The following is a 27,078-nucleotide window of genomic DNA, read 5'->3' as shown; positions in this document are numbered from 1 at the left end:
GAGGGGCTGGGATGAAGAGCTCGGCGCATAGCGGAGTGGGGAGGGGCGGGCCCAGCCCTGGAGCGGCGTAGGGGGCGGGGAGGCTAATCGGGGCACAGCAGGACAGGGTGGGTGTCCGTCCCCGGAGCGAGGGACTGGGGGAGGGGGCGGGCCCAGAGTTACGGGCCGGGGAAATGAGGGCACAGTTGGGGGAGGGGAAAATCACACTGATCACAGTATCATCCCCGCGCTGCCGCCCCCGCCCAGTAAGTGGGGGGGGGGGGAGAGAAGAGCAACCGCTGCAGCTAACGCCCCCCGGTGGCAGAGGCCCGTTACTGCAGGTAACCGGACGGCCTGCGGCCAAACCGGACACCTGGGAGCCCTACCCGGCAGCGCCGCCGCGGGCGGCTGAATTACAGGGCTGGGCGTGTGCCGGGCAGCTCCGGGGCAGGCCGAGCACCGCTCAGTGCCTTGTGCTGCACCCGCTGCCAGACGCAGGCAGGCCTCTGCCCCGGCCTCAAGCAGTGGCCGTGGCGGGTCAGCCCCATATGCGCTGCATTGGCAGCTGGGGCTGACACCCCTCCTGCCCCCCACTGACACCCCCGCTTTACTGAGCAGGCGCAGAGTCCTGGCAGAGGCGAGGAAAGTAGGTTGAAACCAGCGCTGCTGCGCTGTGATTTTTTTTTCAGCTGCTTTGGCAGCAGTGGGTGATTAAACCCCAGGGTTCATGGGGAGCGTTCGGGGGTGGGGGCAGCAGAGCCAAACTGGGGGTGTCTGTTACCGTAGAAAGAACAAAGAGGCCTGTGGCACCTTGTAGACTAACAGACGTTTTGGCGCATGAGCTTTCGTGGGTGAAGACCCACTTAGTCGGATGCGACAAAGTGGGTATTCACCCAAAAAAAGCTCATGCTCCAAAACATCTGTTAGGTACCACAAGATTCTTTGCTGCTTTTACAGCTCCAGACTTACACGGCTACCCCTCTGATACAACAAGTGTGCACCAGAGCTGGGGCCTAAGTAATCTGCTCCCACTGTTGACCTGTGCCTGTATCTCAGGGCATCTACATAGGCCCTGACGCAATAGGCTCATAGGCTTCTGCCCAGGACTGGGGGAGAGGTGGGTGCTGAGGGAAGTGTCCAGGGAATTTGCTGTTGCCCTTTCCCCCCCCCACACCCCCCACCCCCAAGCTGTGTATTTTAGCATCCCCACTTCACCCCCACCATATGGGTTCTAGCCGTTCCATGCAGCCCTTCAACATCCCAGGAAGCCTGATTCTGCCCATGCTCACATTGGTGCAGAGCAGGTGTGCCCCCTGCTGGAACAACCATTAGACTGCTGCAGGCGGTTAGCCCCTCACGCCCTGTGTTTGTGACAGGCTGCCCCTGTCCGAGGCATGGGGTGCTGCACCGTGGTGGTGTAGGGGCAAGGAGCTGGCTGCCGCTGCGTTTCACCTGACCTACAGGAGTTGGGTTAAGGACTCAGCTCTGCTGCCCAGAGTGCAAGCAGGGTGTGGGCTCCCCCCACCCCACGCAGAGCTGCCTGCCAGGGGCAGAGCAGGACTGGCACTAGTGGGGCACACCTCGTGCTTGGTGAAACAGGCAATAGCCTACCCTGCATAGGGTCAGGCTCAAGGAGATGCTGTTACAGCACCGCCTCCTCATCACAGCCATGCGCCCCCGCCCCCACCCCAGGCCACGAGCTGCTAGGCCTCAAGACGTGCAGCATGCACTCATGGCTGCCTGGAGCAGGGAAGCTCTGTGCTGCAGCTCCTGTTCCCCAGCCTCTGGAAGCAAGTGCAGGGCAGCGGCCAGCTCCTTCGCCCAAGCCAGTGGGGGTTGGATGAGGGTGGGCTTAGGTGTCGAAGGCCTGTAACCAAACATGCCTCGCTGTGGTGGGGCAGCCCTGTGGGAAAGAACCACCTGGGCCCCGCCCCCACGCAATGGTGCCTGCTGCCAAACAGGCCCATGCTACACAATGGAACTGTTTGGCAGGAACCCAGCAGGCCAGTCAATGTTTGAGGAAAAATTAACAAAAGCCTGTGGCAGCATTTTGACTCTTCTGTTCTGAACTAGGTTAGAGTTTGTTTTAAATAAACATAAATGGTAAAATACCACCACCCCAGTGAAGTGTTTGTACCATCTAGAAATGAAACACGTCCATAGGGGTGAGATGCTGAGGTAGGTTTCTAGCTGGTGGGGGTGTTAGTTCCTAAACAGAATTTGTCAGAACTGTTGTAAGCACTTTGATCTGGGACAAAAAGAAACATCAACATGTCAGCCTAGCCCAGGGAATGAAAATTCTCCCACCCTTGAGCTGGTTCGTCACTGTAGCACCCATCCCTGCTCTGCTGTGCTTATGCATCATGTACTTGTGTATATAATTTTGTCCCCCCCAGCAGCAGAGAGTCCCACAGGTTACCTGGAAGCAATTTCCTCTTTATTGCTTTTACTTTTGTTGAACCATTGACCCGCAATCACAAACTTACTCCCTTACAGTACAGCAGGGGATTAGCTTTTAAAGGGCTGGAGCTTTGTTTTAAATAAGAATAGCTTATTTGTGAGAACCTTAAAGTAGGCTTAGCTGGAGCACCCCCCTTGCCTCGTGAGTACAGAATGGAGCTGCCCAAAGCCACGCTGATGAAGGGACTTACGAGTGGGCCATGTCTGGAGGGACACCAGTGAGCACGTGTAGCACCACACCCTGCCAGATAGTGCGAGCCTCACGGTACAAAAGCGGAGCAGAAGCCCAGTGAATCTTACAACAACTCCTCCACCTCGGGTGCTCTGGGGTTGACCCAGTCGCGGGCCATCACAGAGTGAAGGTAGGGGTGAAAGTGTGCTGGAACGGGCCGGTACGGTGTGCCGGTAAAAAGTGGCCACCAGTACTGACCTGTACGCAGCCGCCGTTAAAGAGCTGCTGTGGCAAAGGACCCTGTTTAAAGCGCTGCAAAGGGAGCAGCTGCCCCGGGGCCAGCGACTTAAAAGATCAGTGTGGTACCTACCTTTCCTGGTAGCAGAGAGGGGAAGCTATCTAACGAGATGAACACTTTCCCTCACCCCTGGTATTTCCACTATGAGAAGTTTAGTTACTTCTAACAGTAACTAAAACATGGGAGAGAAGTAGGCGTGGGCATGGTCCCTTTAAGGCAAAGGGCACCCACTCTGCACTTGCCTGCAGCAGCTGAGCAGACCACAGACCTCCCAGGCCCTGGCCCCAAGCCAAGGGCCCAGCCCTTGCCCAGAGCCACATTCACGGGGCCTGGCTTTGATGAATTCAGGGTGGCGCTGCTCTGCAGCAGGAGTGCTAGTGATTTCGCCACTGTGGCTGCTGCCGTAGCTGCCCGGGGACGGAGTCCTGCGCTTACCCTTGACAGCAGCTCTCCCCTTCCCACCCTTTCAGCTCTGCTCCCTCCAGCACTAGCGAAGTCTCGCATGCTCCCTGCTGCTTAGACAGCAACTCCTGGAGCAGGAACGAACTGCTGCTGCTCCAGCAGGGCCAGCTGGATAGATTTCAACCCCTTCCCCGCCCTCCGCCATGGCTTTGGTTCCAGCTTTTTTTGGCCTTCCCCCATTTTCCCCTCCTGCGCCACCTGGAGAGCGGAGTACAGCATGGCCTGCGGGGAACGCAGCTGGGGCACATCGCAGACCCTGCTGGCACCTGACAAGCTGCTGCCGACTAGCCAAGGTTGCTGATGCTGGGTTGTGATGGGAAGCAGAACAGGGCTCCCCCCATCTTCATCCTGAAGCCAGGTTGATGCAACAAACAGCTGGGATGGAGACAGCTGCAGCCTAGATTCACCCTCCAGGGTCCTCCTCGGCGAGAGCCACTTTGCTGCCAAGGGGGCTGGGATTGGATGGAGTTCTTTACAACTGGCATGGTGGTTTGGACCCTGCTTCCGTGGCTGAGGCCTGCTCCCTTCTGGCCCAGTTCCTGCCCTGCTCTCATCACACACTCTCCTGGGACTGCTTCGCCCGCTGCTTGCGCAGTTTCACAAAGGCCTGTGCCTCCTTGTCCCCTTTTCTGGACTCCAGCAGCTTCAGGAGCGGATCCCCTGGGGTGAGGCGAGAGAGACAGGGGTTAGAAAGAAGGGGAGCAGAGAGACTGGTGCATTCAAGCCCTTCTTCTTCCCCTTTCCAGGGAAGCCTTCCTAGGAAACCCACATTCAGCCCCCATGGCTGATTCCAAGCGACAGCAAAGCACATTGCTGAGGGGGCTACAGCTTCAGCCATAGCAGAGTTCAGGGCCAGGCCGAGAACTACAGGTGCCCCAAAGTGAGCCTAGAGCACAGACTCTATGGTGTGCTCAGGGGTGGGCCCCTGCACGTGTCCCATCTGCAATGGGCCCCCACTATCAGAAAGCAGAGATGTCTATGTCCCCCCCACCCAGGCCAGCACAGAGCTGGGTCCATCCCCCGAGGTTCAGTATAACAGGGCACTGGCATAGCAGGGGACGCCAGGCCAAGTCACCGGCCCAAGGCGGCACAGTGAGGGAAGCAGCTCCAGGGAGGGGAGGAAGGTGAGGGCAAGGGAGCAGCTGGAGACAAAGCCAAGGCTACCAGTGGGTTTGGGGTGCATCAGCGGTAACCGGGTCTGGGACACCCGGGCTGGGTCAGCCGCTTCCTCGTCTCCGTTCAGCCCCGGCACATCGCAGAGGGGGAAAAAGGCTTCTCCTTCCAGGTCATTGGCTCCCACCTTGTCGTAGTCGAACACCGTGAGCAGCAGGCAGGCACCATCCTGCTGGCATTTCTCGGGAGGGACCAGACTGCAGAGAAGAGACAGGCACAGGCCTTCTCAGGCACAGGGCAGCCCACCCACCAGGAGCAACAGGCGGAGACTCAGCCAGGTCCAAGCAAGGGTCTCAGACCCTGTGGCGCCCAGATACTATGGTGATGGGCACCCTGTGACTACTGAAGCAAAACCCAGCTGGCAGTGAAGGGGCCAAACTTGATTGCCCTTAGCATCAGGACAGAGGAAGCTAAACAGGAATTATTTATAGTGCCAGAGTCCCAGAGACATCCCTGCCCCCAAGGGCTTCCAACTGGAGTAATTATAGCGAGCAGGGAGGGCCCTGCTGCCAAGTCACAGCCTCAGACTTGCCTATGGCTGGAGAACCCGGGCTCTTGTGCTTTATAAACCCACCTGTGAATAAGCAGGGGCTGGCTGGTAATCAGGAGAGACCAAATGAACCCCATGCTCGGTATCGGCTCTGCTCCAGTACTCACAGCACTGGGTATTTCCCATTTGGTTCAATGTGCCTCACCCCCAACCTCACCCCTCTAATTCTTGTGCTGCTTTCGTGTAGTGCCCCCCGTCCCCCTGACCCGTCTCAGCAGGCAGCCAAGGGCTTGGAGCCGCTCAGGCAGGCAGCCCCAGCATTCCACACTGGCAGATGTTGGTCTGGCCCCACCAAGAGACGGAAAAGCACCGTGTGTACGATTCATTTCAGCTGCCAGGGAAGGCCCAGTGCTCTGCTGCAGGCCAGGCTGGGCTCACCCTATCAGTGGGGCTTTGCACACACAAGCCTGAGTTTTAGGCCTTCTGAACCATGACTGCACTAATCACATCTGCAGCGCATGTGGATCTCTCTTCCCAGAAGGCCTCACTGCAGGATCTGCCCCCTGGTGAGCAGAGGAGCAAGCAGATCCTGTTGGGAAGGGATGTTCTGGCCACTGGGTGGGGACAGCGTGTCTGGGGGTGCTCTATGCTGGGCTGGTGCTCTCTGGGGAGCAGGCAATGGGAAGCAGCCAGGATGGCTGCTCATACGTACAATTCAAAGGCCTCGTCAAACAGCGGGTGGAGCTCGTTCTTCCAGCACTGGGTCGTGCGCGCCACCACCTCGGGGAACTCGTGTCGCGGCTCCAGGGTCAGCTGGACAAAGGGGTCGCTGGAGCCTAGCGGGGCGGAGGAGAGACTGAGAGAGAGCACAAGGCTGCCGGGGGATCCCCTCACTCCCAAGGATCAGTGCTGTGCGCGCTGCTGGGATTGTTCATTCTGCACTGGCGTGGCAAAGCCATGCAATAGCCGCTTTCCGCTCTCCCTCCCCCCTACACCATGGATCTAACCTCCAAGGGCGCGCGGGGGCTACAAGGGGGCAGAGTGCGGGATTGGTTCTCTGGGGCTTCTGCAGCACAAGAGTTTCCGGTTTGAGGTCAGTTTCCCCTCCATGAACCCTGCTGGGGGCACATGTCCTCTTGGCGTCTGGACTCTTCCAATCAATGGACTAAACCTAGCGCTGGCTGTGTGGGATTATCAGCTAACAGGGCTGCCACTGCGTTCAGGTGAAGTAGCAGTGACCTCTCCTGGACGGCTGCATGAATTACAGTCTGTTCCCTAGAGATCACCCCAGAATATCCAGGCCAGATAAGAGGAGATGTGTGCATGTGGCTCTGAAGGATGCTAGTCTGATGCCACCCTCTTGCTGTGTGTGCACCCCACACATTACCTGGAGTGGAGACAAACCGAGATCAGTTCTATGAAGTGAGCCAGACCCCCTGCTTAATCTGCTAGGCTCTGCGTTGAGCTCTGGGCATATGTTGCAGATAACAGAATTTCACAGGTCATGACCAAACTAACTTCCCTGGGGTATCAGGCTCACAGCTCAGCGCTGTGCATAACTGACCGCAAAGGGGCCCCTCTAGGCCATGTGCCAGTGCTTTCATCATTGCTCTCCCATACCCTGGAGCCACCAGCTGCATGCATCAGCTCTGATGCTATGCAGGACCCAAGCGGCATCTTGGCGCTGACTGTTTCCGCGGCCCGTGGGCTCTCACCGTTCGAGTCCAGCGGGATGAGGTTGACAGCGTTGAGCACTTCAACACGGAGCTTTTGTTCCGAGGGGCGGTAAAGAGCTTTAATGGTCACTGCACCGTACTTCTCGGAGCTGATCTCCAGCTGGGACGCAAGGAGCAGAACAGAAACAAGAGTTCGCCGGTTATGTGAATCACTGGTGCTGCCAAGGGGTGAGCATAGGGGTGCATTATCGGGATACAGCACCCAGCGCCAGCATCACAGCAAGGAAGAGATCCCGACACTTCTGTACTGGGGTTAGGCATGTGAAAGGTGGACATGGGAGCGACTCTCCTCTCACATCTCATCCACTAAACTCCCAATCACCTGTCCTTCCCCGTCACTCCACCCCATCCCTCAGGATGGCTAAGTAGCACTTTCTCCATCCCCAGTGGACCCTGCCATCCTGCACTGTGGGAGCAGAGGACAGGAAGTGGAGGATGGGAAGATCTTGTGATTTGATTAGGAAGGTTTACAATCAGGTCCTGGATTGTTGACTGTTAGCATATGTCTATCTACATTGCAACAAAACACACGTGCTGGCCCACAAATGAGGGTCCCAGAGACTGGGCTCCCCCTGCTTGTCTATACTGCAATTTTATAGCCCCACAGCCTGGGCCCATGAGCCCGAGTCAGCTGACACGGGCCAGCCACAGGTGTTTTGTTGCAGTGTAACCGTAGAACAACATGTAACGGTCAGGGCCAGCTTGTACAAGGAAATACAAACAGAAGGGTTGTGTTTTGTAAAGGGACCGTTCAATGCAACTCACACTCACAGGACTGCATAACTTCCTGCGTTATTTAACTGGATCACACCTTGAGTTGGGGGGAGGATTCCCACTGACTAAAAAGGAAGTTGGTGGGTGGGTGGGTGTGATGCATGGCTCCAACCCATCATTCACTAGGTAGTCCAGTTAACCCTATCATGACCAGTTTCCTACATGTGACTATGGAGGAGTGAAGTGAGGAGACAACCCAGTGGGGGTGGGCAGGGTAACGGGGCTTTATTGGGAAGGGCCAGGTCAGGCTCATCACATTCTCACCTGCTCTCGGATTCTCTCGCTGAAGTAGCTCTGGATGAGTTTTCTGCTCGTGGCAGAGCGAAGCTTCAGCCCATCCTCCAAATCCTGAGAGAACAAGGGGTAAGAGGAGAAACACACCCAGTCAGGCACTCAGGCCAGCAGAGATCAGCACTCACATCCGCGCTCTCAGACCTGAACTCAAACCCAGAAGTCCCCAAGAGGGAGAGCAGCAGCAGCGAGAAGCCACCAGGAGGTTTAGGGTGGGAGGGCATCGAGGGGCATTCTCTTCCCATAACCGTGCCAACATCTGCAGGAGAAGACAGCCTCTGGGAGCCCAGCGGCACCTGCCCCACCACTGCCACCTTGGGAACATTTCAGTGGAAACATTCTAACATGAGAATGGCCATACTGGGTCAGACCAATGATCCTTCTAGCCCAGTATCCTGTCTTCTAACAGTGGCCTGCGCCAGGTGCTTCAAAGGGAATGAACAGAACAGACAGTCGAGTGATGCATCTGCAGTCATCCAATCCCACTTCTGGCAGTTGGAGCTTTAGGGACACCCAGAGCATGGGGTTGCATCCTTGACCATCTTGGCTAATAGCCATTGATGGACCTGCCCTCCATGAACTTATCTCATTCTTTTTTGAACCTCATCACAGCCTTCCTGGCAAGTTCCACAGGGCGACTGTGCGTTGTGTGAAGAAGTACCTCTTTTTGTCTGTTTTAAACCTGCTGCATACTGATATCATAGGGTGGCCCTTGGTTTTCGTGTTATGTGAAGGGGTAAATAACACTTCCTTATTCACTTTCTCCACCAGTCATGATTGTATAGACCTTGAACATATCCCCCTTTGGTTGTCTCCTTTCTAAGATGAACAGTCTCAATATTTAATATCTCCTCTTATGGAAGTTGTTCCATACTCCTAATCATTGTTGTTGCTCTTCTCTATACTTTTTCCAATTCTAATGCATCTTTTTGAGATGGGGAGACCAGAACTGCATGCAGTATTCAAGGTATGGGCATACCATGCATTTATATTGGCATTCTGATATTTTCTCTTAACTATCTCTCTTTCCTAATGGTTCCTAACATTTTGTTAGCTTTTTTGACTGCTGCTGTATGCTGAGCAGATGTTTTTAAGAGATCTATCCACGATGACTCCAAGACCTTTCTTGAGTGGTAAAAGCTAATTCAGACCCCAACATTTTGTGTGTACAGTTGGGATGAAATTATTTTCCAATGTGCATTGCTTTGCATTTATCAATTTCATCTGCCAATTTTTTGCCCAGTGACTCAGTTTTGTGTGGTCCATTTTTAGCTCTTCGCAGTCAGCTTTGGACTTAACTAGCTTGAGCAATTTTATATCATCTACAAACTTTACCACCTCACTGGTTATCCCCTTTTCCAGATTGTTTATGAGTATGTTGGAAAGCAGTGGTCCCAGTACAGATCCTTGGGGGACTCTGCTATTTACCTCTATCCACAGTGAAAACTGACCATTTATTCCTACCATTTGTTTCCTATCTTTTATCAAGTTACTGATCCAGGAGAGCATCTTCCCTCTTATCCCATGACTCCCTACTTTGCTTAAGAGCCTTTGGTGAGGGACCTCATCAAAAGCTTTCTGAAAGTCCAGGTACACTGTACCCACTGGATCACCCTGTCCGCATGTTCATTGGCCCCCTAAAAGAATTCTAATAGATTGGTGAGGCGTGATTTCCCTTTACAAAAGCCGTGTTGACTCTTCCCCAATGTATTGCATTTATCTATGTGTGTCTGATAATTCTGTTCTTTACTGTAGTTTCAACCAATTTGCCTGATACTGAAGTTAGGCTTACTGGGCTGTAACTGCCAGGATCACCTCTGGGATCTTTTTAAAAAAATCGGCATTACATTAGCTACCCTCAGTCATCTGGTACAGAGGCTGATTTAAGCGATAGGTTACACATATCCCAGTTAGTAGTTCTGCAATTTCATATTTGAGTTCCTTCAGAACTCTTGTGATAATACCATCCTGCCCTGGTGATTTATTACTGATCAATTTGTTCTTCTAGTGACACCTGTCTGGGACAGTTCCTCAGATGTGTGACCTAAAAGGACTGGCTCAGGTGTGGGGGAATCTCCCTCACATCCTGTGCAGCAAAGACTGATGCAAAGAATTCATTTAGCTTCTCCACAAAGGCCTTCAGTTCCCGCCACTCCTTTAAGACATCTCCCTGATGAGAGGGGCTAGTGATTTACTAGGGGTGCAATAAAAGCTTAGGGCTCCAGCAGCTTTGGGCACATGCAGGCTCCCTCCTATTGGGACCCCTTGGCTGGAAGATCACTCTGCTAGAGCCAGCTGTGACAGGTGCAGGAGCTTCTTACCATGAATGCTGGTGTGCGCAGAGCGTCCATTGGCAGCCCACAGCCGTCAGCATGAAAGCAGGGCTCCAGGGTCTATGGGAACCAGAGAGGAGTGAACAGTTATTTGCTGTATGGAGACCCCCAAAGCCAGGCCTCTGCCCCATGCTCTGCTGCCAGGTGCTACCTACCTGCAAGGCGATCTGCAGCTTCCTGTAGTACCTGGAGGAATTTTGCTGCTGGTTGGCTGCAGCTGTCAGTTCATTCAGGATGTGATTCCAGAGCAGCTCCAGGAGGCTGTAGTGAGTGGGGGAAAGGCAGAGAATGATTGCAGCACACAGCAAGTTCAAAAAAGGCCAGTGCAGCACAGCAGATACTGTCAGTCTCTGGGCTAGAAAACCTAGGACCCTAATGCCTCAGTGGAGGCACGAAGCTATTGGTCTTAGCTAAGACATAAGTGAAGAGAAACCTGGACCAGAAAAGGAGGAGGGGAAGTGAAACGTGTCAGTGTGTGTATTGGGACATACTTCTATTGCAAGCGGAGCGCAGGCTGGTTCCGCTGCAGTAGAATAGAACTATCTATTGCAATAATAGCCCACACACTGCAAACTGGGGTGATGGCCTCAGCTCATACACTTTCAGGTCCAAAGGGACCATCATGATGATCTAGTCTGACCTCCTGCACCTTGCAGGCCACAGAACCTCACTCACTCACTCCTGTGATAGACCCCTAACCTCTGGATGAGTTACTAAGTCCTTAAATCATGGTTTAAAGATGTCAAGTTACAGAGAATCCACCATTTACACTAGTTTAAACCTGCAAGTGACCCATGCCCCACGCTGCAGAGGAATGTGAAACTGCCCTGGGGTCTCAGCCAATCTCACCCGGGGGGAAATTATTTCCCAACCCCAAATATGCTGATCAGTTAGAACCTGAGCACGTGGGCAACACCTTGGAAAGAATTCTCTGTAGTAATTCAGAGCCCTCCCCATCTAGGGTCCCATCACCAGCCATTAGAGATATTTGCTATTAGCAGTCACAGATCGGCTACATGCCATTGTAGGCACTCTCATCATACCATCCCCACCATAAATTTCTAAAGCTCCACCTTGAAACCAGTTTGTTTTTTGCTCCCACTGCTGCCCTGGGAAGGCTGTTCCAGAACTTCACTCCTCTGATGGTTAGAAACCTTCATCTAATTTTGAGCCTAAACTTGTTGCAGGCTAATTTATATCCAATGTTAGCCCCGAGATTATGACAGCTCTCAGGTTAGCATGGCAGGTGGGAAGTGACAGTAAGTGGGGAGGTAGCACTCTATTCCTCGGCTCAGGGCTGAGCTGACGGTCCAGTACAGTGGTGGAAAGCACCATGGTGCTGGAGACGGCATCCTGGGGGTAAAGACTCAACACGAAGACCCTGAGCACGGTGGCGATCAAAGATCCCATGGTATTCTTCACAACTGCAGGGGTGCTTCCTGGGTGGTAAGCTGGCTGGGAGATTGTGGTTAGTACAGTCCCTTTGCCTGAAATCCCCCTCAAACAGCCTGTTGTGTGCAGTGATTCTGGGCTAGAAAGGCTGCCGCATTCCACCCCAGATGTGGTTGCATTTCAGCAGTGGGTGAAGGATCTCCATATATGTGGTCTGCAGAGTGATTTGGGATCTTCAGGGACAGAAGGCTCTATATAAGGTAGTGTAGTTCCTGAAGGAGAGAGAAATGATAGCAGCGGAGAAAGCACCCTACAGTGGGCTGCTGTGTGCAATGAGCCATGACCGCAGTGAACCCATTGGTCCAGTCCACAGCAATAGACTCGAGGCTACTGGTGCTGATGGAACACTCCCCCCTTGCCCACATCCAGCCCACGGCTGACCCTTGTGGTCCCAAAACCGCAGCTCACCAGTTAAAGTTCTCCTGGACCAGATGCTGGTTCATGTACTGCAGCTCCGATTCCAGGAACTTCATTAGGGGAATGATGGACTGTGGAGAGAAGAGTCAGGAAACTCAATGGGGAAGGGGTTTTTCAGGCCCCTGCCTCCAGCTGGAACTTCTCTGCCAAGCAGCTCCCAAGCTCTTTGGGCCCCTCTGCCATTTCCCAGCCTGAGAGCTCAGCTGTGCCAGCCAGCACCTGCCTCCTACTCTGTTGGGCCCATCTGACCCTGCAGTGGAGCTGGGGCTGCTCCAGGGAGGCTTGGAGTTTCATGTGTGGCTCTTGTTTTGGAGAGAGCTTGTGCGCCTTTGGGCTGGGTCTGCCAGGAAGCAGCAGACATTGACAGGGGGCTCTGAGTATGGTAACCCCCCGGCCTGTGCCTGGATTCTCTCTGCACTACCTAAAGCATATAACTGGATTGGTGACAGCCACAGACCTACCTAGCTTCCCCCGCACCACACACTCCTAACCCACCAATCACAGCACCAACCCCCACTCCTCCCCCATGATCCCATCCCATTGAACTCCTGGCCTCCCCCACTTGGCTCCCAAGCTGCACTTTGACTGCTCCATCTGGCTTCCCAGTCAGTGCAGGGTGTGTGTGTGTGCGCACACGTGTGTTTGTGTGTGCGTTCACCCCTAAGATCTCTCAAAGGCATGGGGCCGGTAAGAGAGCTGGCACAGCCTGAGTGGGGAGGAGGTGGAGAGTTACAGCCAGGAGCCAGCAGGGGGTGCTGTGAGTACAGCAGAGGAGGATCCTCATGGGCCTCTTGCACTTGATGAAGGGCTGGGACAGACCCCAGACCTAGACACAGCCTAGTTCCTGGTACTGCCTGTGCCAGGGAGCCTGGCAAGGTGTCTACCAAAGAGCCGGTACAGTTCAGAGCCATGCAGCAAGCAACGTGTGCCTCTCCCTTCCCCCAGGAGCCAGGCTGGCCCCGAGCAGGGACGGGTGAGGCACTGTAGGGCATGCAAACCTGTAGCAGCAGTTCCCAGCTAGGGTGCAGCTTTGCCGGGGTGGGAGGGAGGGGGACTCCTCCCTGTAAACTGTCCGTGACAATTATTATTGTAGGTTTTTATGGCGCCCCTCGGCATAGCAGCCAGGCACCAAGGTGGACACGGAAGCATAGAGTCAACCCATCCACCCCCCGCTGAGGCAGGACTGAGTATTCCTAGGCCATCCCTCATGGTGCGTGGCACACCGCTGGGCTACCAAGACATGCAGGACACTGGGCAGAACCATGCTGTCCCTGGGCTCACTGTCTCCCACAGGCAGCACATATCAGGAGTTGGCACCTACATCTTCTGGATCATTAGAGTCACTGGAGGCCGCCAGCTTCTGGATGTGCCTGGAGATCCCGGTATCCAGCTGCCAAAGAAACACACACTTAGAACTGTGGGTTTGGGCCTCCCATGCCCGAGGTTTCTGATGAAGAACCTGCCATGTCAGCTCCTTAAAGCTCAACCCCTTCATCACACAGCTGCATCTGCCTCCGGCACCGGGGGTCCCGGATCTCCCTCCGAAACGAAGCAGCCCACCCAGCCCAGCAGCTAGGAGTGGCAGACTGTGCCCTGCTGCCTCCAACACGTCATTGGACTGGGTTCCTTCTGACAGCAGGGCAGTCCCAGGGAACGAGCCGGCAAGACTTAGCTCCATACTATTGGCGTCTCTATTGGCCAGACCCAACGGCTAATGGAGCCTATGAGCATATTTCCATTGGCTTCAATAGGCTTTGGATCTCACCCTATTTAACTGAGTCTTCACCCTTAGCCCAGGCTGGGGGTTACCTTTTTTGCCAGGTTCTGCACCACATCTCTGATCTCGTGGTCGAGGCAGGTGATGGTGCCCTGCAGCTGGTTGTGCAGGGTGTGCTGGATCTGCTCCGGCTCAATGATGTGCTCCATTCGCTGCTCCAGGCGCCCCCAGTCCAGCTGCGCCGGCAGCTTCAAGATCAGCAGCCGCAGCTGCTCCACGTTGTTCACCACGATGCAGAGCTGGGGTGGGAGGGAAGAGGAAAAGCCCCACGCTGGTGAACACGGACTACCCTTGCTGCCTGCAGCCCGCTCCACCTGTTCCAATCCCATCCTCACCCCCACACCTGGCCTGGCCCCCTCATTTGCACAGACCCATCAGATCCACAGAGGGAACAGCACCCATAGGCCGATTGCGAAAGGCACCCTGCACCTAGCGGGACATCAGTGAGAAGCCTGGTACAAACAGCTGCTGAGAAACAAGTCGTGTCCAGCAGCACAGACAACTGGGGAAAGTGAGGCAGAGAACTATTAGGCTCCTGCCCAAGCCAGTGGCAGATCCAGACCCCAGATATCTGACTTCCAGGCCTGCACTTTAAGATCACACTATGATGAATTGTCTGAGTTAATCAGAGGGCAGGGATGGCACCAAGTTCCCATGCTCGACCATAGCTGGGCATTTATTTCCTTGCATTCTGATTGGACAAGGCTGTAACTAAATGTGTAACAGGCAAGCTCTGCAGCTCAGCCCCATCCCCTTCTTTGGGGAGGTAACAATGGTCTGATCCTGGCCAAGACCCCACAAATTGGCCCCAGCTGGCTGTGGCTATGAGCCACCGAGTGCAATCAGAGACACACTGAGGAAATGCATGCTGAAGGTTGGGCCAGCGTAGGAGACATTGCAGGCAGGTGAAAGCTGGTGAGTGGGATTATGGTCCTCGTGGATCCTTGGAGCAGGACAGCAAACGCAGGAACCATCCAGCTCTTATAGGTACTTATCTGGCCCCTATTACTGTGGTATCTGAGCCCCTCATAATCTTTAATGTATGTATCCTCAGAGCACTTCTGTGAGGCAGGGCAAGGCTGTTATCCCATGGTACAGATGGGGAACTGAAGCACAGAAAAGCTAAGTGATTTGCCCAAGGTCACCCAGTAAATCCATGGCAGAATAGGGGATTGAAGCCAGGTCTCCTGAATCCCAGACTAGCACTAACCACTGAGCAATTCTTCCTCCTTGGTTTCCCCACCAAGAGATCAATGAGAGTTTCCATCCCCAAATGTCCCAGGACTTGCACAGAATCCCCCAGTTCAAATTCACTCTCTTCAGAACTTGGGCCACTCACCTGCCAATGCACCCCGCAAATGGGACTACAGGGAACAAAGGTTGGGATGTTATTACTCCCATCACCGCACTCTGGTCACAGGCCCCCCCTCAGCCCCCCCCCTGCGACCCCACATGCTCTTTCTAGAGGCTGCCCTGGCTCCCTGGACCGCCTCCCAATCCCTCTCCTCTCCCTGAATTTCCAGCAGAGGCCGGCACTGACACTCACCCTGTTGGCTGCATCCCCCTCGTCCTGCTGCTTCGATGACAGCTCCTCTGCCCGGGTTTTGATCAGCTTGCAGTATGTGAGCGTGATTTTACACATATCCTAGGGGACAGAGCAAGAGGCAGTGAGCTTGGGTAATGCACAGAGGACAGAACACTGCACAGGTTTGCGCTGGGGTAGATGTCAGCTTTACCATCCCAGATCGTGCCAATCGGCCATTCTCTCTGCAGTCCTGTCTCTGAGACTGACCTATATCTGATGCTTCAGAGAAAGGGATTAAAAAACACCAAAGCACTCGGCCGACGTGTGTGGGGTAGGAGAGGAATTCCTTCCTGACCTCCTGCAGCTGATGCTCTGAAGCGTGACATTTGATCACCACTTCTTAGCATAGTTACAACTTGCTATTACTGATCCAGCTAGACTGTCCGACTATACGCACCTCAACAAACTTCACCATGATCATGAAGGCTTCCTCTGGGTCCGGCCAGTCCAGCTGCTGCCAGGTTTTAACAATCTGAGCATAGCACGTCGACAGGTCAACAGTGGACGTGCTGTGTTTATTCAGCTCCCCCAGAGGCAACAGCTAGGTGGGTGGCAACAGAAAAACATTTTACCGAGAAACTTGCAAATAAATCAACAAACTAGTTCCAAAGCCAGTTCTTATTGCAAAGTGGCCCCTTATTCACCTTCTCCCTGACCCTTCCCCTCCTCTGCTCCCCCCAGGTCACTGGTCTGGGACCTGGCAGTTTTCTCTTGGCCACAGCATCAGCATGTCGTGGTAGAGGAGGAGTTAATGGTGCTTTCTCTTGCCAGGGCATCTATCCAGTCGGGGTCACATGGGTCCCTCCATGAGGCTGAGCCCCGTTGATTTCAGGGAGGGAAGGCAACACAGGGGAGACACCTGGACTGTGAAGCTCTCTGCCCATAAGGTAGGTGCAGCATGGGCAGAGGTGGCACTGGCTTCCCCCACATTGTCCTGCCACCCGTCAGGCCTCACCCGCCCTGGCAGGACAAAACCAAGGGAGACTGGGTCTCTCCCCTTCAAGGTCCATTCCATCCTTGGCCTCCTTGCTGAGACTGCCAACAAAGGGAGCCAATTGTGGCCTGTGACAAGGAACGAAGCAGAGGCTCATCAACTCGTTTCACACAGGTTGCCACGGAGCCATGAGACTACAACAGGCTCAGCAATGACGTGATGCTGTGAGGGGACAGGGCTTCGGAGACCATAGCGAGAAAGGGCCCTGGGGTATGAAGGATCAGCTGTTAGAGGAAAGGCAGGTTCCATCTGTCACCCCTGTGCCCCTCATGGGCGCTTGCCTGCCACAACAGCTCTCAACAGGGGTAGGGGATTGTCGGGGTGCAGGAGACTGATATTGTAGGGGTCCCAAAGCCTGCTGATCCTTAGGATTTCACATAGTAGCCGGGGGGCGGGGGGTCCTGGGCGAAAAGAATGGGCTGGAAGCAAAAGATGGGTCAGACAATGACAAAAGCTGGAGAGCCACAGAAAGACTGTGGGAAGTTTCTCCCTATGTGGCAATCTCACTGTTACCTGGTCCACCTGGATCGCTCTCTGAGTCCTCTCCAGCGCTATCATGTAGGTCTTCTGGAGCCACTTGGGGATGGCTTCCTTAAACCACTGGTGGAAGTCAGTCAGAGCAAGGGGGCCATCCCTGGAAATACAGACACACGACTGGTTTCTGTGCTGCAGCAGAACCAAGACACAAGGCTACACATTCCACTTCCAGTAGGAGCTGAAAAATACTGAGAAGGCAGCGTTCACAGCACATACTGCACAGCTGCCCACCTGGTAACACAGGACAGAGATCCATAGGCTGGCAGAAGAGCAGCCTAAAGTAGTTGCTGAGCCATGTATGTAGCTGCCTCTGCCTCCCAGAACCCCACTTGTCTATATCTGGAGTTCTACCTCTCTGAAGGCCTGTTCAGCATCATGCCTGAAGTGTGGCAGGTGCAGGTTACATGAAAATCCCCACATGGTCTGGCATTTGTTTATGATATCACTGCACTAATCTAAAGCAACAGGTGGCTGGGCCAGCGAACCGTCCGATTCCACTCAAATCTACACCAATTGGCCCAGCAGAAATTCAGCCGCTGAGGTGGTCCCAACCCCTTCCATTTCCCTGGTGCTGCTAAGGTTTATCTCACTTCTCTGTGACTGGACTCTGGCTCAGGTGAGTCAGTACCTCTTGAACAGGAAGCTCTTCATCCGATAAAGCTCCTGCAGGCTTATGTAGAGCTGGAAAAGACTCTCTGCTGTGAGCTGGGACATGCTGCTGTCAATCTCATTCAGCTCTTCCTTGACGTGACATGACACCTGCAGGGAAAAGGAACCACAGGGAAGGCGCTGAGGGCAGGAGGGTTAATAAGAACGGATCTATGACTGCTTGCGCTGTGTGAGGGCCTATAACCCCCCACCCTTTTGTAGGAAGCCTTGTAATCCTCCATATAGGGCCTGGTTTTCACTGCCTATAAAGGTTGTTGTCACTGTCATGGACGCAGTATCGGGGTACTGGTTGAAATAGTATACAAACAGTACGTCGGTGCCGGTCCCTGCCATTGACATGAGCATCTGTAATCCTAACAGAATATAATATTGTAACAAGCAATGCTTTGGCTTTATTAGTTTATAGATCCACATATCCAGGCCCTAGACTTTACCTAAGCATAATAGGGCCAAATAATTGTTAAGTAAAAGCTGTGGTTTTAGTTCTCAAATAGACTTGCTTAGCAAACATGTCAGGCACTGGGTGTAAAGAAACTAAGTATAAGGAAATGGGGTATGGAACACTGACAAAAGAGGAACTGGGGGGAGGGGGGGACAAGGGGCCCCCTCGAGTCCCAGCTTTGCCTTATGCAGTATATGTAATGAATAATGTTTGCTTAAGGGAAACTCCAAGGAGGGGTTATCAAAATAACCAGCTCAATCACTGCCAGAACACGTGAAATATGTTTGACTAGCTTGCTAATAAGCAATATTTTAATGACTTTTGCAATATGTACCAAGGGGTCATAAGACAGTCAGCATAATTGTAACTGGAAATACCCCAAACTGAACTTACAGTAAATAACCTGCTGATTTGCAATATTAATTACCAAAAAAGGCAAATAACTTGTGTAACCAATATGACGTTTTACGGTTTTAACCTTTATAAGCTTGGTGAAATTTGTAAGGGACAGAGTGGCCTATCTTTTGCATAAGACTATGCCGTCTCTCCCTGTGTACACCTGTATTCTTGTTATAACAATAAAGGTGGCCTCAGGCTGTCTGATTCAAATTCAGTAGAGTGGTGGTCTTTTCCACGACAGCTGCAATGGGATCAGGGAGAGGAAATGTGCCATCTCAATTAGATGATACAACACACTTTCCTCTTGCCTGATGTATAAGCTGGGGACACCAGCTGTTTGAGGGCTCGAGGGGTTTGGATAATACAGCCAAAACCTGTTTATCCCCATTTCATGGGCCCAGAGAATTTCAGCAACTTGGTCAATTTACAGACTTGCAACTGACTCAGTTGCAAAGCCAGGAATCAAAGCCAGGAATTGCTACTCCTTTGCTTTAGCCACTAGGCTGCACTGCCTAAACCTGCCTTTCTTAAACTCCTGGCTAGTCCCAGTGTCTAGGCTTCTGGGGCTGGGGACAGGATTAGTCCCTCCCTCACAACCCAAGGATGCCCATGGTCCCACATCCAGGGTTTGGAATAGAAAGATTTCTCCACCACTAGTTATCACTTCCCATGAGCCCTTGAGGAGCACATGGAGTACGAGGGTGCACCTCAGATTCTTCCCTTCCTCTGACAGCTGGCTAAGTGCCTCAGCACTGATTTATTCTCTGCTGCTCTGACTGGAGAGCCGGGAACACGTGCTCACCAGCTCCTGTAGCTCCAGGTAGGCAATGGAGAAGAGATCCACCTTCACAGTGCTGCAAGGGAGAAACAGGAGGTCAGGAATCTGCCGGATATAACTCACTGACCAACCTGTCAAAGCCAGTGCAATTAACCCTCTCCCACCCGAGCCCTTGGACATGAACTGGAGTGACAAAAAGCTACAAAACTAAAACAATCTGAAAGACTCCAGCTGGCAGAGCCAGTAATGCTGGAAAGTGAGGACATTTGTAGTTAACTTCTGCTCCCTAAACAACAGGCAACTGTAGTATGCAACAAACCATGAGGGAACATTTCCTGGGGCTTTCCAGTCTCATACTTGGTGTCACAATCTGTTTATATTTACAATGTTCTTTTGCAGCTGGGAAATGTGCTTTGGAGCTGTTGCCTTCAGTGCCGTAAGCAAAGCTGTTGAGAGAGCACGGGGCAGATGCTGGGGATGGGGGAACCATCTACCTACTTGGTGAAGATTTTGTTCCAGGTTTTGCGGCATCGTTCGAGATCTCCATTCACCTCCATGAGAAGCCTGACCAGTGCTTTCCCATTCTCCTCCATGGTCTGCAAAGGGAAGGATGGAAAGTCACCCCTTGGTTTTGGTGCCAAGTGATTTTGTGATGAATCACAGATTTACCTTCTCCATGCCACAGATAGGTAGGGATACATCATTACCCCATTGGGGAATTGATGCACAGAGAGTGGTGAAGTAACTTCCCCCAGATCACACAGTAAATATGTGGCAGGGATGGGCATTGAACCCAGATCTTTACGTGCTAGTACAGTTCCTAAACCACAAGGCCACGCTGCCAAGCAAAGGAGAGACGTTCTTTGGGCGGCTGCTCCATTCTGCGTTTTAATGGGAGACCCGCCAAGCGAGCAGGAGTGACCTGCTCAGACAGACACATAAGAAGGAAGGGGACCAGAGGCAAATGGCAACTGTTCATTTCTTCTTATGGGGACAGTTGGTTGCCTTCTACCCCAGCTGCAGTTGCTCAGCACTTCTGAAAATTGGGCTCAGGGTATCTTTTGGGCATCCAAAAATCACTGGCCACTTCTGAAAACGGTGGCCTGAGAAAGTGTCACTTCCCTCTTCCTACCCAAACGGCCTCTTGGCCAGGCCCAGAAAACTGGTGTATGAATGAAAGGGGGATCTGACCTTCTCCATTGGCTTCACGTGCTGCTTCTGCATATAAAACCACTCAGTGGTTCCTAACTGCAAGAGAACGGGATAAAGAATGAGGGGAGAGAAACAGGAGCTGAAGAGACAACCCAGCCGCCCCATTCACCCTGGCACAGCAGAAACACAACACAAAGCCTTCATTGTGATTCGAGGTGGAATGCAGGTCAGGCTGGCAGCCCAGAGACACACAGCACAGCGGAGAACAAGACTCAGAGCCCACCATCCAGGCTCCATCTCTTACCCTGAGCAGGCAGCATGCTGTCCTGGAGGGAAAGGAGCGCCTTGCACTTCTCTAGAGGGGTCCCACTGGGCAGTTGAAGGCGCAATGCGAACAAGCTTTGGAAATGCTCCCACCCCCTCTGCTGGCATCAGGTCAGGACTCAAGGCCATTGCACGCTGGCGTAGGGGAAGGGACAATGCTCGCGGCACCAGGAGGAAGTCAGAGGAACCGCTATGGCAGTGGTTCTCAACCTATTTAACAGTGTGGACCACATATGCAGCTCTCTATGTATTATGTGGGCCACATCCACACAATATATAGACTACCTGTATGTTCCCGAGGATGTCACATGGGCCGTAGCTGTGTGCTGACTGGGCTGCAAACAATCTGCGGGCCACAGGTTGAGAACCACTGCCCTATGGGTTAGGGGAGGAGAGGGCAGAGAGGTGGTACTGTACCTTGAGAGCCTCCATCACCATCTGCTGAAGGTTAGGGGTCAGAGTACAAAGTTCTTGGAAGGCCTTCATTTTACACATCTGGACCAGGACCCTGTGAAGTGAGAATCAGTGCTAAGTCACGGCACAACCCAAAGAGCTTCAGAAACGAGAGCTTTGCCACCAGCAACAGCAACATCTCCCCATACACACTTTCCTCTACAGCGCTTCTTTCAATGAGAGGCTTCCTGTAAATTATGGCCTAGCTGCAGGTCACAGGCAGAGGGACAGACATGTTCTTATGCTGAAAGCCTGGGAGAGGACTGAATCCTAAGACTTCTTCATCAGGGCTCTGAGCTTGGCAGGACTTAGGGCCCAGAGCCCAAATTCACCTCCCATGAGGTAAGAAATACCTTGGGGCAGGAGAGGTTAAAGGGGACGATTTGGAGTTAAAACAAACAAAAGCCATCACAGTGTGACAGCTGCCTTCATGGCCAACACACCAGGGGATGAACTGGGGACCTACAGAACTAAAAGCATGAGCTGCTACAGGTTGCACTAAAGAATCAAACCTCCCTAGGGACCTGTAACAGGAATTGACCAGGGGGTTACATAAACTCCAGAGAAAAGTGTTATCCCACAGCATAAAGGCCTCTATTTAACCCAGTCAATGCACACTCAGGAGGGAATACTCCCCAGGCATCACAGGAAGAAATGACAAGATGCCAGTTTACAATGGAGAACGTCCCTGGATGTCTGTCTACTTCCTTAGGGGACAGACCCACCAGGGAAAGGCTGAGGAGAGGAGACAATGAAGGGAGCTGGGAATGGAAATGGGAGAGAGGTTTTCCTGTAGAACAGTCTCCTTGGGGGAAGCAGTAGAAACTCCAATACATGGGGTGTCAAAAGGCAGACTAGATAATGTAGCATAGGGAACAATCCCACACTAGCCCCAGGACAATGGGGGGGGGGGTGTTTCTTCTCTGATTGATATGATTCTGTTTACGAAGCATTGCAGCTGGCTGACCTGAGCAACGACTGTAGCCTGTGCGTGGACGTAGGGGAAGAGAGCGAGAAGACAATGCGGTACTTCCGGAGGAGAGAGATTCCATAGGCCAGCAAGGACTGGAAAGATTCGGCCAGCTCTGCTTTCTGGGAAGAAGAAATGGAAGAAGCATTAGCAGCGACAGTGATGTTGTGATGGTCACAGCACCTCAGGTGGACGCCTGTCCCCAGCCAACGTGGCCTCACTGCTGAGGGGGGCTATTTCTGGATTTTGCAACATGCATCCGTCTCCAAAACCATTTTAAGAATGCTCTGCCGCACTGCAAAGGGAAGCACTAAGGAACACCAGCCCTCCTAGGGAGGCAGAAGCCTCTCAGAAGTGAGAGGGAAAAGCAAAACTGAATCACCTTGAACGGATTTCTAGACTGCTTTAGGGTCTTAAAAATCGTCTAGATGCTTGAGGCATTGGTAGAGGCTCCCTAGTTAAGGCTGAGGTGAGTTTTTGCATTTAAAGCAGAGATTTAACCCCCCCATAATGAAAAATACAGCAATGGTGAGATGTTCCCAGGCAGGAAACACGGACACAATTTAATGCCCTGAAGGTGACCTGGGAGCCAGAGGTCTGAGGGCTGTCTCAATGGGGCCAGAACTGGGTGAGTAGACAGGCAAGCTGGACACAGGGATGGTGTTATTTGTAGTTTTTGACTGGAATAGAACCACAGAAGGGGTATAGCATAGGTAGCAGCAGTGCAAGCCTCCACTCCAATGGGCCTCAGCAGATCACCCCCTGGTGGGAGAAGGCTGCACAATCTCCATGGCCCATTCATGTGTCGGCCTGCAAAGAGGTGGCTGACAAGGGTGCCAGGTACCATGGTGGGGGTGGTTTCCTAGAAACACCAGTACTCCATGAATGGGACTGAGAGCAGCCAATGAGGAGTTGCCAGATGGCAAAGATATTCAGCCACTGCCTTTCTGGGCTGGGCTTGAACCGGTGACCTCGAGGTGAAGGACTCCCATCCCATTACCAATCCCAGCTTCACTGAAGGGAAGGTAACAAAATCTCTTACCTGGAGCAAGGGACTCCATTTGTGGAATGGCTCCCCAACAAGTCCGCCACTTAACAAACCCAGCTGGTTGGGGTGAAATTCTACCCCAAAGGCTCAGACCCTACAGCTGGTTCACAGAGAACTAATAGCCATGTTTTCTAGCATGATCTGTTCCCTGCAAAGGAAACCATGTCGGCATGCCATCCTCCTAGGAAGGTGCTGAAGCTACTCACAGAAGCCAAAGGGAAGAGCAACCCAGAACCACCTCAATCTGATTTCTAGATTTCGACATGATCTTAAAGACGGTCTGTACCATGAGGCATCGGCAGTGGCTCCTTAGCCCATTGTCAGGTTTTTCACCTAGCTGGCATGCGCCATGAACTCCTGCTGCAGGGGCTCCCACCCGAGCAGAACCAATTTGCAGCATTTCTCAACCAGCCAATGAGGAGCTGAGAGAGCTGACGTGAAGAGGGTCCCTCGGCTGTCATGGCTGATAGGAGACTGCCCCCACTCCCCGGACCTCTGCTCCAAGCTTGGCAGTGGAGTCCGCTCCTACCTGCTCGGGTTGCAGCCTTTCCTGGATCCACTGGTACTCGATGCTGGTGATCTGGTGGAGCAGGCAGCTGCAGTTGAACTCTAAGCTCTGGTAGAGTTTGCTGTAAGCCAGCCACTTGCTGTAGTGAAAGGGAAAGAGACACACTGTGAGATGGTGGGCGGGTAGGCCAGGCCCAGTACTCTCCTCAGGTAGGAACACGTTCTCAGGAGGAGGGATTCAGGCTCAGATGCTTCTTATTACCCCAGCCGGCCAGAGTCAGCCACTCCCCAAGACTCGCTCAGGCCTAGAGCTCCTGCCCTGCCTCATCCCTTTCCAAAGTGCAGTGCTGCACCCACATGGAGCGAAAGAGAGGGGCGGGGGAAGGGAAAGAAGGTTGGGATAATGGTAGTGAGAGGCAAGTTCCCCTGACTGATCTGTAGCTATGGCCGCGGCTGCGTTAGCAGAAACAGGAGCTTCCTGGCGTGTGCTCACAGGCAAGATGGTGAGGGAGAGAATCCCAATAGTTCTGCTACCATAAACATCCAGGGAGAGCATGTCCCGGGGTGCAGTCAGTGACATTTGTCTAGAGCGATGCATGAGGCAGAAGTGACCAAACTCATGGAGAAAAGCAAGGAAGTCAGACTACTGACCCTGCCACAGGTGTAGGCAGCTGCAGTTTAAAACTAATAATATTAATGCTATACTTTGTTCTTCTATAGCGCTTGTTATCGGGGGATCTCAAAGCACATCACTAAGCATAGTCTGGCTTCACATACCTGCGAAATAGGGCAGTGTTATTACTATTTTACAAACAAAGGCACAGAGAGATTAAGGGACTTACCCAAGGTCACCCAGAATCAGTGGCAGAGCTGGAAAAAGAACCCAGGTCTCCTAATTTCCGGATGCCATTGCCATAATCATTACACAACACTGGCCGAGTGCATGTGGTACTTACGCCATGACCTGGTGAAAGTCAGACAGGTCTTTCTGAGCGGCATGCAGGTACAGGATCGTGCTGGCATGTTTGCTCAGCTCCCCATCCCAGGAAGTACTCCCAGCCTGTACGGGGAAGGTAAGAGCGAGAGAGTTAATCCTACCCCGCAGAAGAGAAGAGTCTCCTAGAGCCAGCCATAGAATTTGGATCCTCCTGTGATTTGTACTTGGTTTTCATTTGCCCCATCTCCTCTCTCAAGCTCTAGAGTGGGCCCTTCACATGCCACATGGTCATTGCATCAGTCCAGGCAAATACCCACATGGTTCAGATACCCAGAGGCTCAGACTGAGGGATGAGCTTACTGGGAAGGCAACAGAAAGTTCTCGGTCAAGTAGTTGTTGCAAGAGTGAGGAATAAGGCTGCAGATCGACTGGCACTGGTCCAGGTTTCGTGTCATCTCACACAATCGCCATAGAAACCAAGGTCATTTAATGGAGACATCAAAGGAAGGCCTCCTTCTGCCTGTCCCAGGTGGACGTTAAAGATCCCAGTGTGCTACACAGCATGTCCCTTCTCAGTAACACAGGCAGTTGTGTTGGATGCCTGCACCACTGGGAGGAACTCATCACTTTGGAAAGTCTCTTGGGATACACCCAAAGGCTCTGAAGAGAGACACAATCCGAGCCATCTGCACTGCAGCATGAAATTAAATCCTCCCCTGGCTCCCACCAGCTTCCCTAACCCTTGCTGGCTTCCCATGTACCTGGTGCTGCAGAATCTCATAGAGCACCATCTGCTGCAACAGGTGGCGATGGACGGTGTAACTCGGCTGGGTCTTGCTCAAAGAGGTGGCCCTCTGAAAAGAGAAACAAAAGCTGGGAGACGGCTCAGAGCATGAGATGGAAGGGAGCACGTCTCCATGGGACACCCAACATCCAAGCCATCAAACAAACCTGGAGCCGGATTTAGAGGTCTCTTGTTTAATAGCAGGATTTTGGGTTCGTATCCAGGCGACCATATCCTTTGTGGGAGGTTTGACACTACCTCCTGGAAGACTTAAACCAAGTGCCCTGGTTTTCAGGGCAATTAATCACCAGGCACCATTGATGCCGAGGCCTAGCCCATTATTATGGGAGGACCCATGGAGATGCTAGAGCGTTCCAAAGAGAAAATGGAACAAATAGGATACAAGAGAATGAACTCCCCACTCCTCATCACTACAGCAACCAGTGGGCCTTCTACACCTCTGTAACCTCCAGAGCAGCAACAGGCTCGGCCCCGCTGATATAGCCCTGGCAAGCGACCTACAAGCCTAGTGTTCCTGTTCCTTCTTCCCCCTTCACAAAAAGCTCCTCCTACCTTCTTGTGAGTCATCAGGAACTGCAAGTGGCACTGCCCCCGGTTGGGATGGGTTTCTGTCCGGGGCTCCAGGTTGTACCAGTGGTCATTCCTGCAGTGCAGATCCTGTAGATAGACAGAGGAATGGATGGTTGTCAAACACCGGAGCATCAGCGATAGGGGGATGCCCATTCAGAGAATAAGATCCATCACATTAATATGGCAGGAATTCATAATATTAGACAATTAACATTTACACTTAATTTAAAAAATAACCCACGGGCTGGAGACACTTTTCCTTATTTCCTAAATTAGTCTAATTTTTCAATACAAAATCTGCCAGCAGGAAAGCTGTTGTACATGTCAGCATTGATCATGACCAATAAGTCTTTGCTTATTTACGATATAGCTGAGAATTACACTAGAATTACCTTGGCCTGAGGGACTGATGACTGCCTTGGAGGGGGGGAGTAAGCGAAGGCCAGCAGCCCCAGTTAGTCATTAGTTCCTTAAGGAAGTATGGTCTATTGGTGAGAGCATGGGCTCAGGAAGCCTGGGTTCTATTACTGGCTCTGCAGTTGATTGGCTTTGCAGACCTGCTTGCCTTTCTGTCACATGGGAATTACAGTGCTGCTCAACCCCTGTGAGATTTAATTAATGATTGTGACATGCATTGAGAGTCTCAGAGAAAAGATGCTAGAGAACAACAGAGCATTATAAGCCTGCCCACCTGCAAGCGAAGAACCACGTTCCCAAGGAAGTCATCCTGCCCTTTGTCCTTCCGAGCATCCTTAAACATCCTGGAAAGGAAAATATAAATCAGCTGGGTGAAATGAGAAAAACCTTTTCCTGGGAATGTAAAACATCTATAGGCTGTGCAATGCACTGGAGAGACTAATCCTGCACTGGGCCCAGGAGACGGGTGTGACAGGAGAGAACATAAGAATGTACGGATGGTCTGACCCGGAATAGTTAATGGTCCATCAAGCCTAGTATCCTTCCTTCTTACAGTGGCTAATGCCATGACCTTCAGAGGGAATGAACAGAACAGGGAAGTAAACAAGTGATCCACCCCCTGTTGTGCAGTCCCAGCTTCTGGTAGTCACAGGTTTACAGACTCCTGGAGCATGGGT

General features: G+C 52.6%; 1 protein-coding gene across 1 annotated transcript in view; it reads right to left on the bottom strand.

Moving 5' to 3' along the window:
* Window positions 1-2,399: 2,399 nt before the first annotated feature.
* UNC13D (unc-13 homolog D) overlaps window positions 2,400-27,078 on the bottom strand; it is a 42,810-nt gene continuing 18,131 nt past the window's right edge. The window contains exons 9-32 of the mRNA XM_032792890.2: window positions 26,676-26,745; window positions 25,967-26,071; window positions 25,371-25,463; window positions 24,629-24,732; window positions 23,695-23,812; window positions 22,115-22,239; window positions 21,112-21,202; window positions 20,410-20,466; window positions 19,717-19,814; window positions 19,243-19,294; window positions 17,559-17,689; window positions 16,907-17,027; window positions 15,797-15,940; window positions 15,361-15,459; window positions 13,847-14,053; window positions 13,359-13,427; window positions 12,029-12,108; window positions 10,324-10,429; window positions 10,157-10,228; window positions 7,809-7,892; window positions 6,750-6,870; window positions 5,747-5,870; window positions 4,536-4,741; window positions 2,400-4,031 (exon numbers count right to left, since the gene is read on the bottom strand). Coding sequence (XP_032648781.1) covers window positions 3,925-4,031; window positions 4,536-4,741; window positions 5,747-5,870; window positions 6,750-6,870; window positions 7,809-7,892; window positions 10,157-10,228; window positions 10,324-10,429; window positions 12,029-12,108; window positions 13,359-13,427; window positions 13,847-14,053; window positions 15,361-15,459; window positions 15,797-15,940; window positions 16,907-17,027; window positions 17,559-17,689; window positions 19,243-19,294; window positions 19,717-19,814; window positions 20,410-20,466; window positions 21,112-21,202; window positions 22,115-22,239; window positions 23,695-23,812; window positions 24,629-24,732; window positions 25,371-25,463; window positions 25,967-26,071; window positions 26,676-26,745 — 2,584 coding nt within the window. The 3' untranslated portion in view covers window positions 2,400-3,924. The remainder of the gene's footprint in view (window positions 4,032-4,535; window positions 4,742-5,746; window positions 5,871-6,749; window positions 6,871-7,808; window positions 7,893-10,156; window positions 10,229-10,323; window positions 10,430-12,028; window positions 12,109-13,358; window positions 13,428-13,846; window positions 14,054-15,360; window positions 15,460-15,796; window positions 15,941-16,906; window positions 17,028-17,558; window positions 17,690-19,242; window positions 19,295-19,716; window positions 19,815-20,409; window positions 20,467-21,111; window positions 21,203-22,114; window positions 22,240-23,694; window positions 23,813-24,628; window positions 24,733-25,370; window positions 25,464-25,966; window positions 26,072-26,675; window positions 26,746-27,078) is intronic.

The sequence above is a fragment of the Chelonoidis abingdonii genome, chromosome 13, assembly GCF_003597395.2.
Source record: "Chelonoidis abingdonii isolate Lonesome George chromosome 13, CheloAbing_2.0, whole genome shotgun sequence".
Lineage (NCBI taxonomy): Eukaryota > Metazoa > Chordata > Testudines > Testudinidae > Chelonoidis > Chelonoidis abingdonii.
This window is presented reverse-complemented; position numbering and strand designations above follow the sequence as displayed.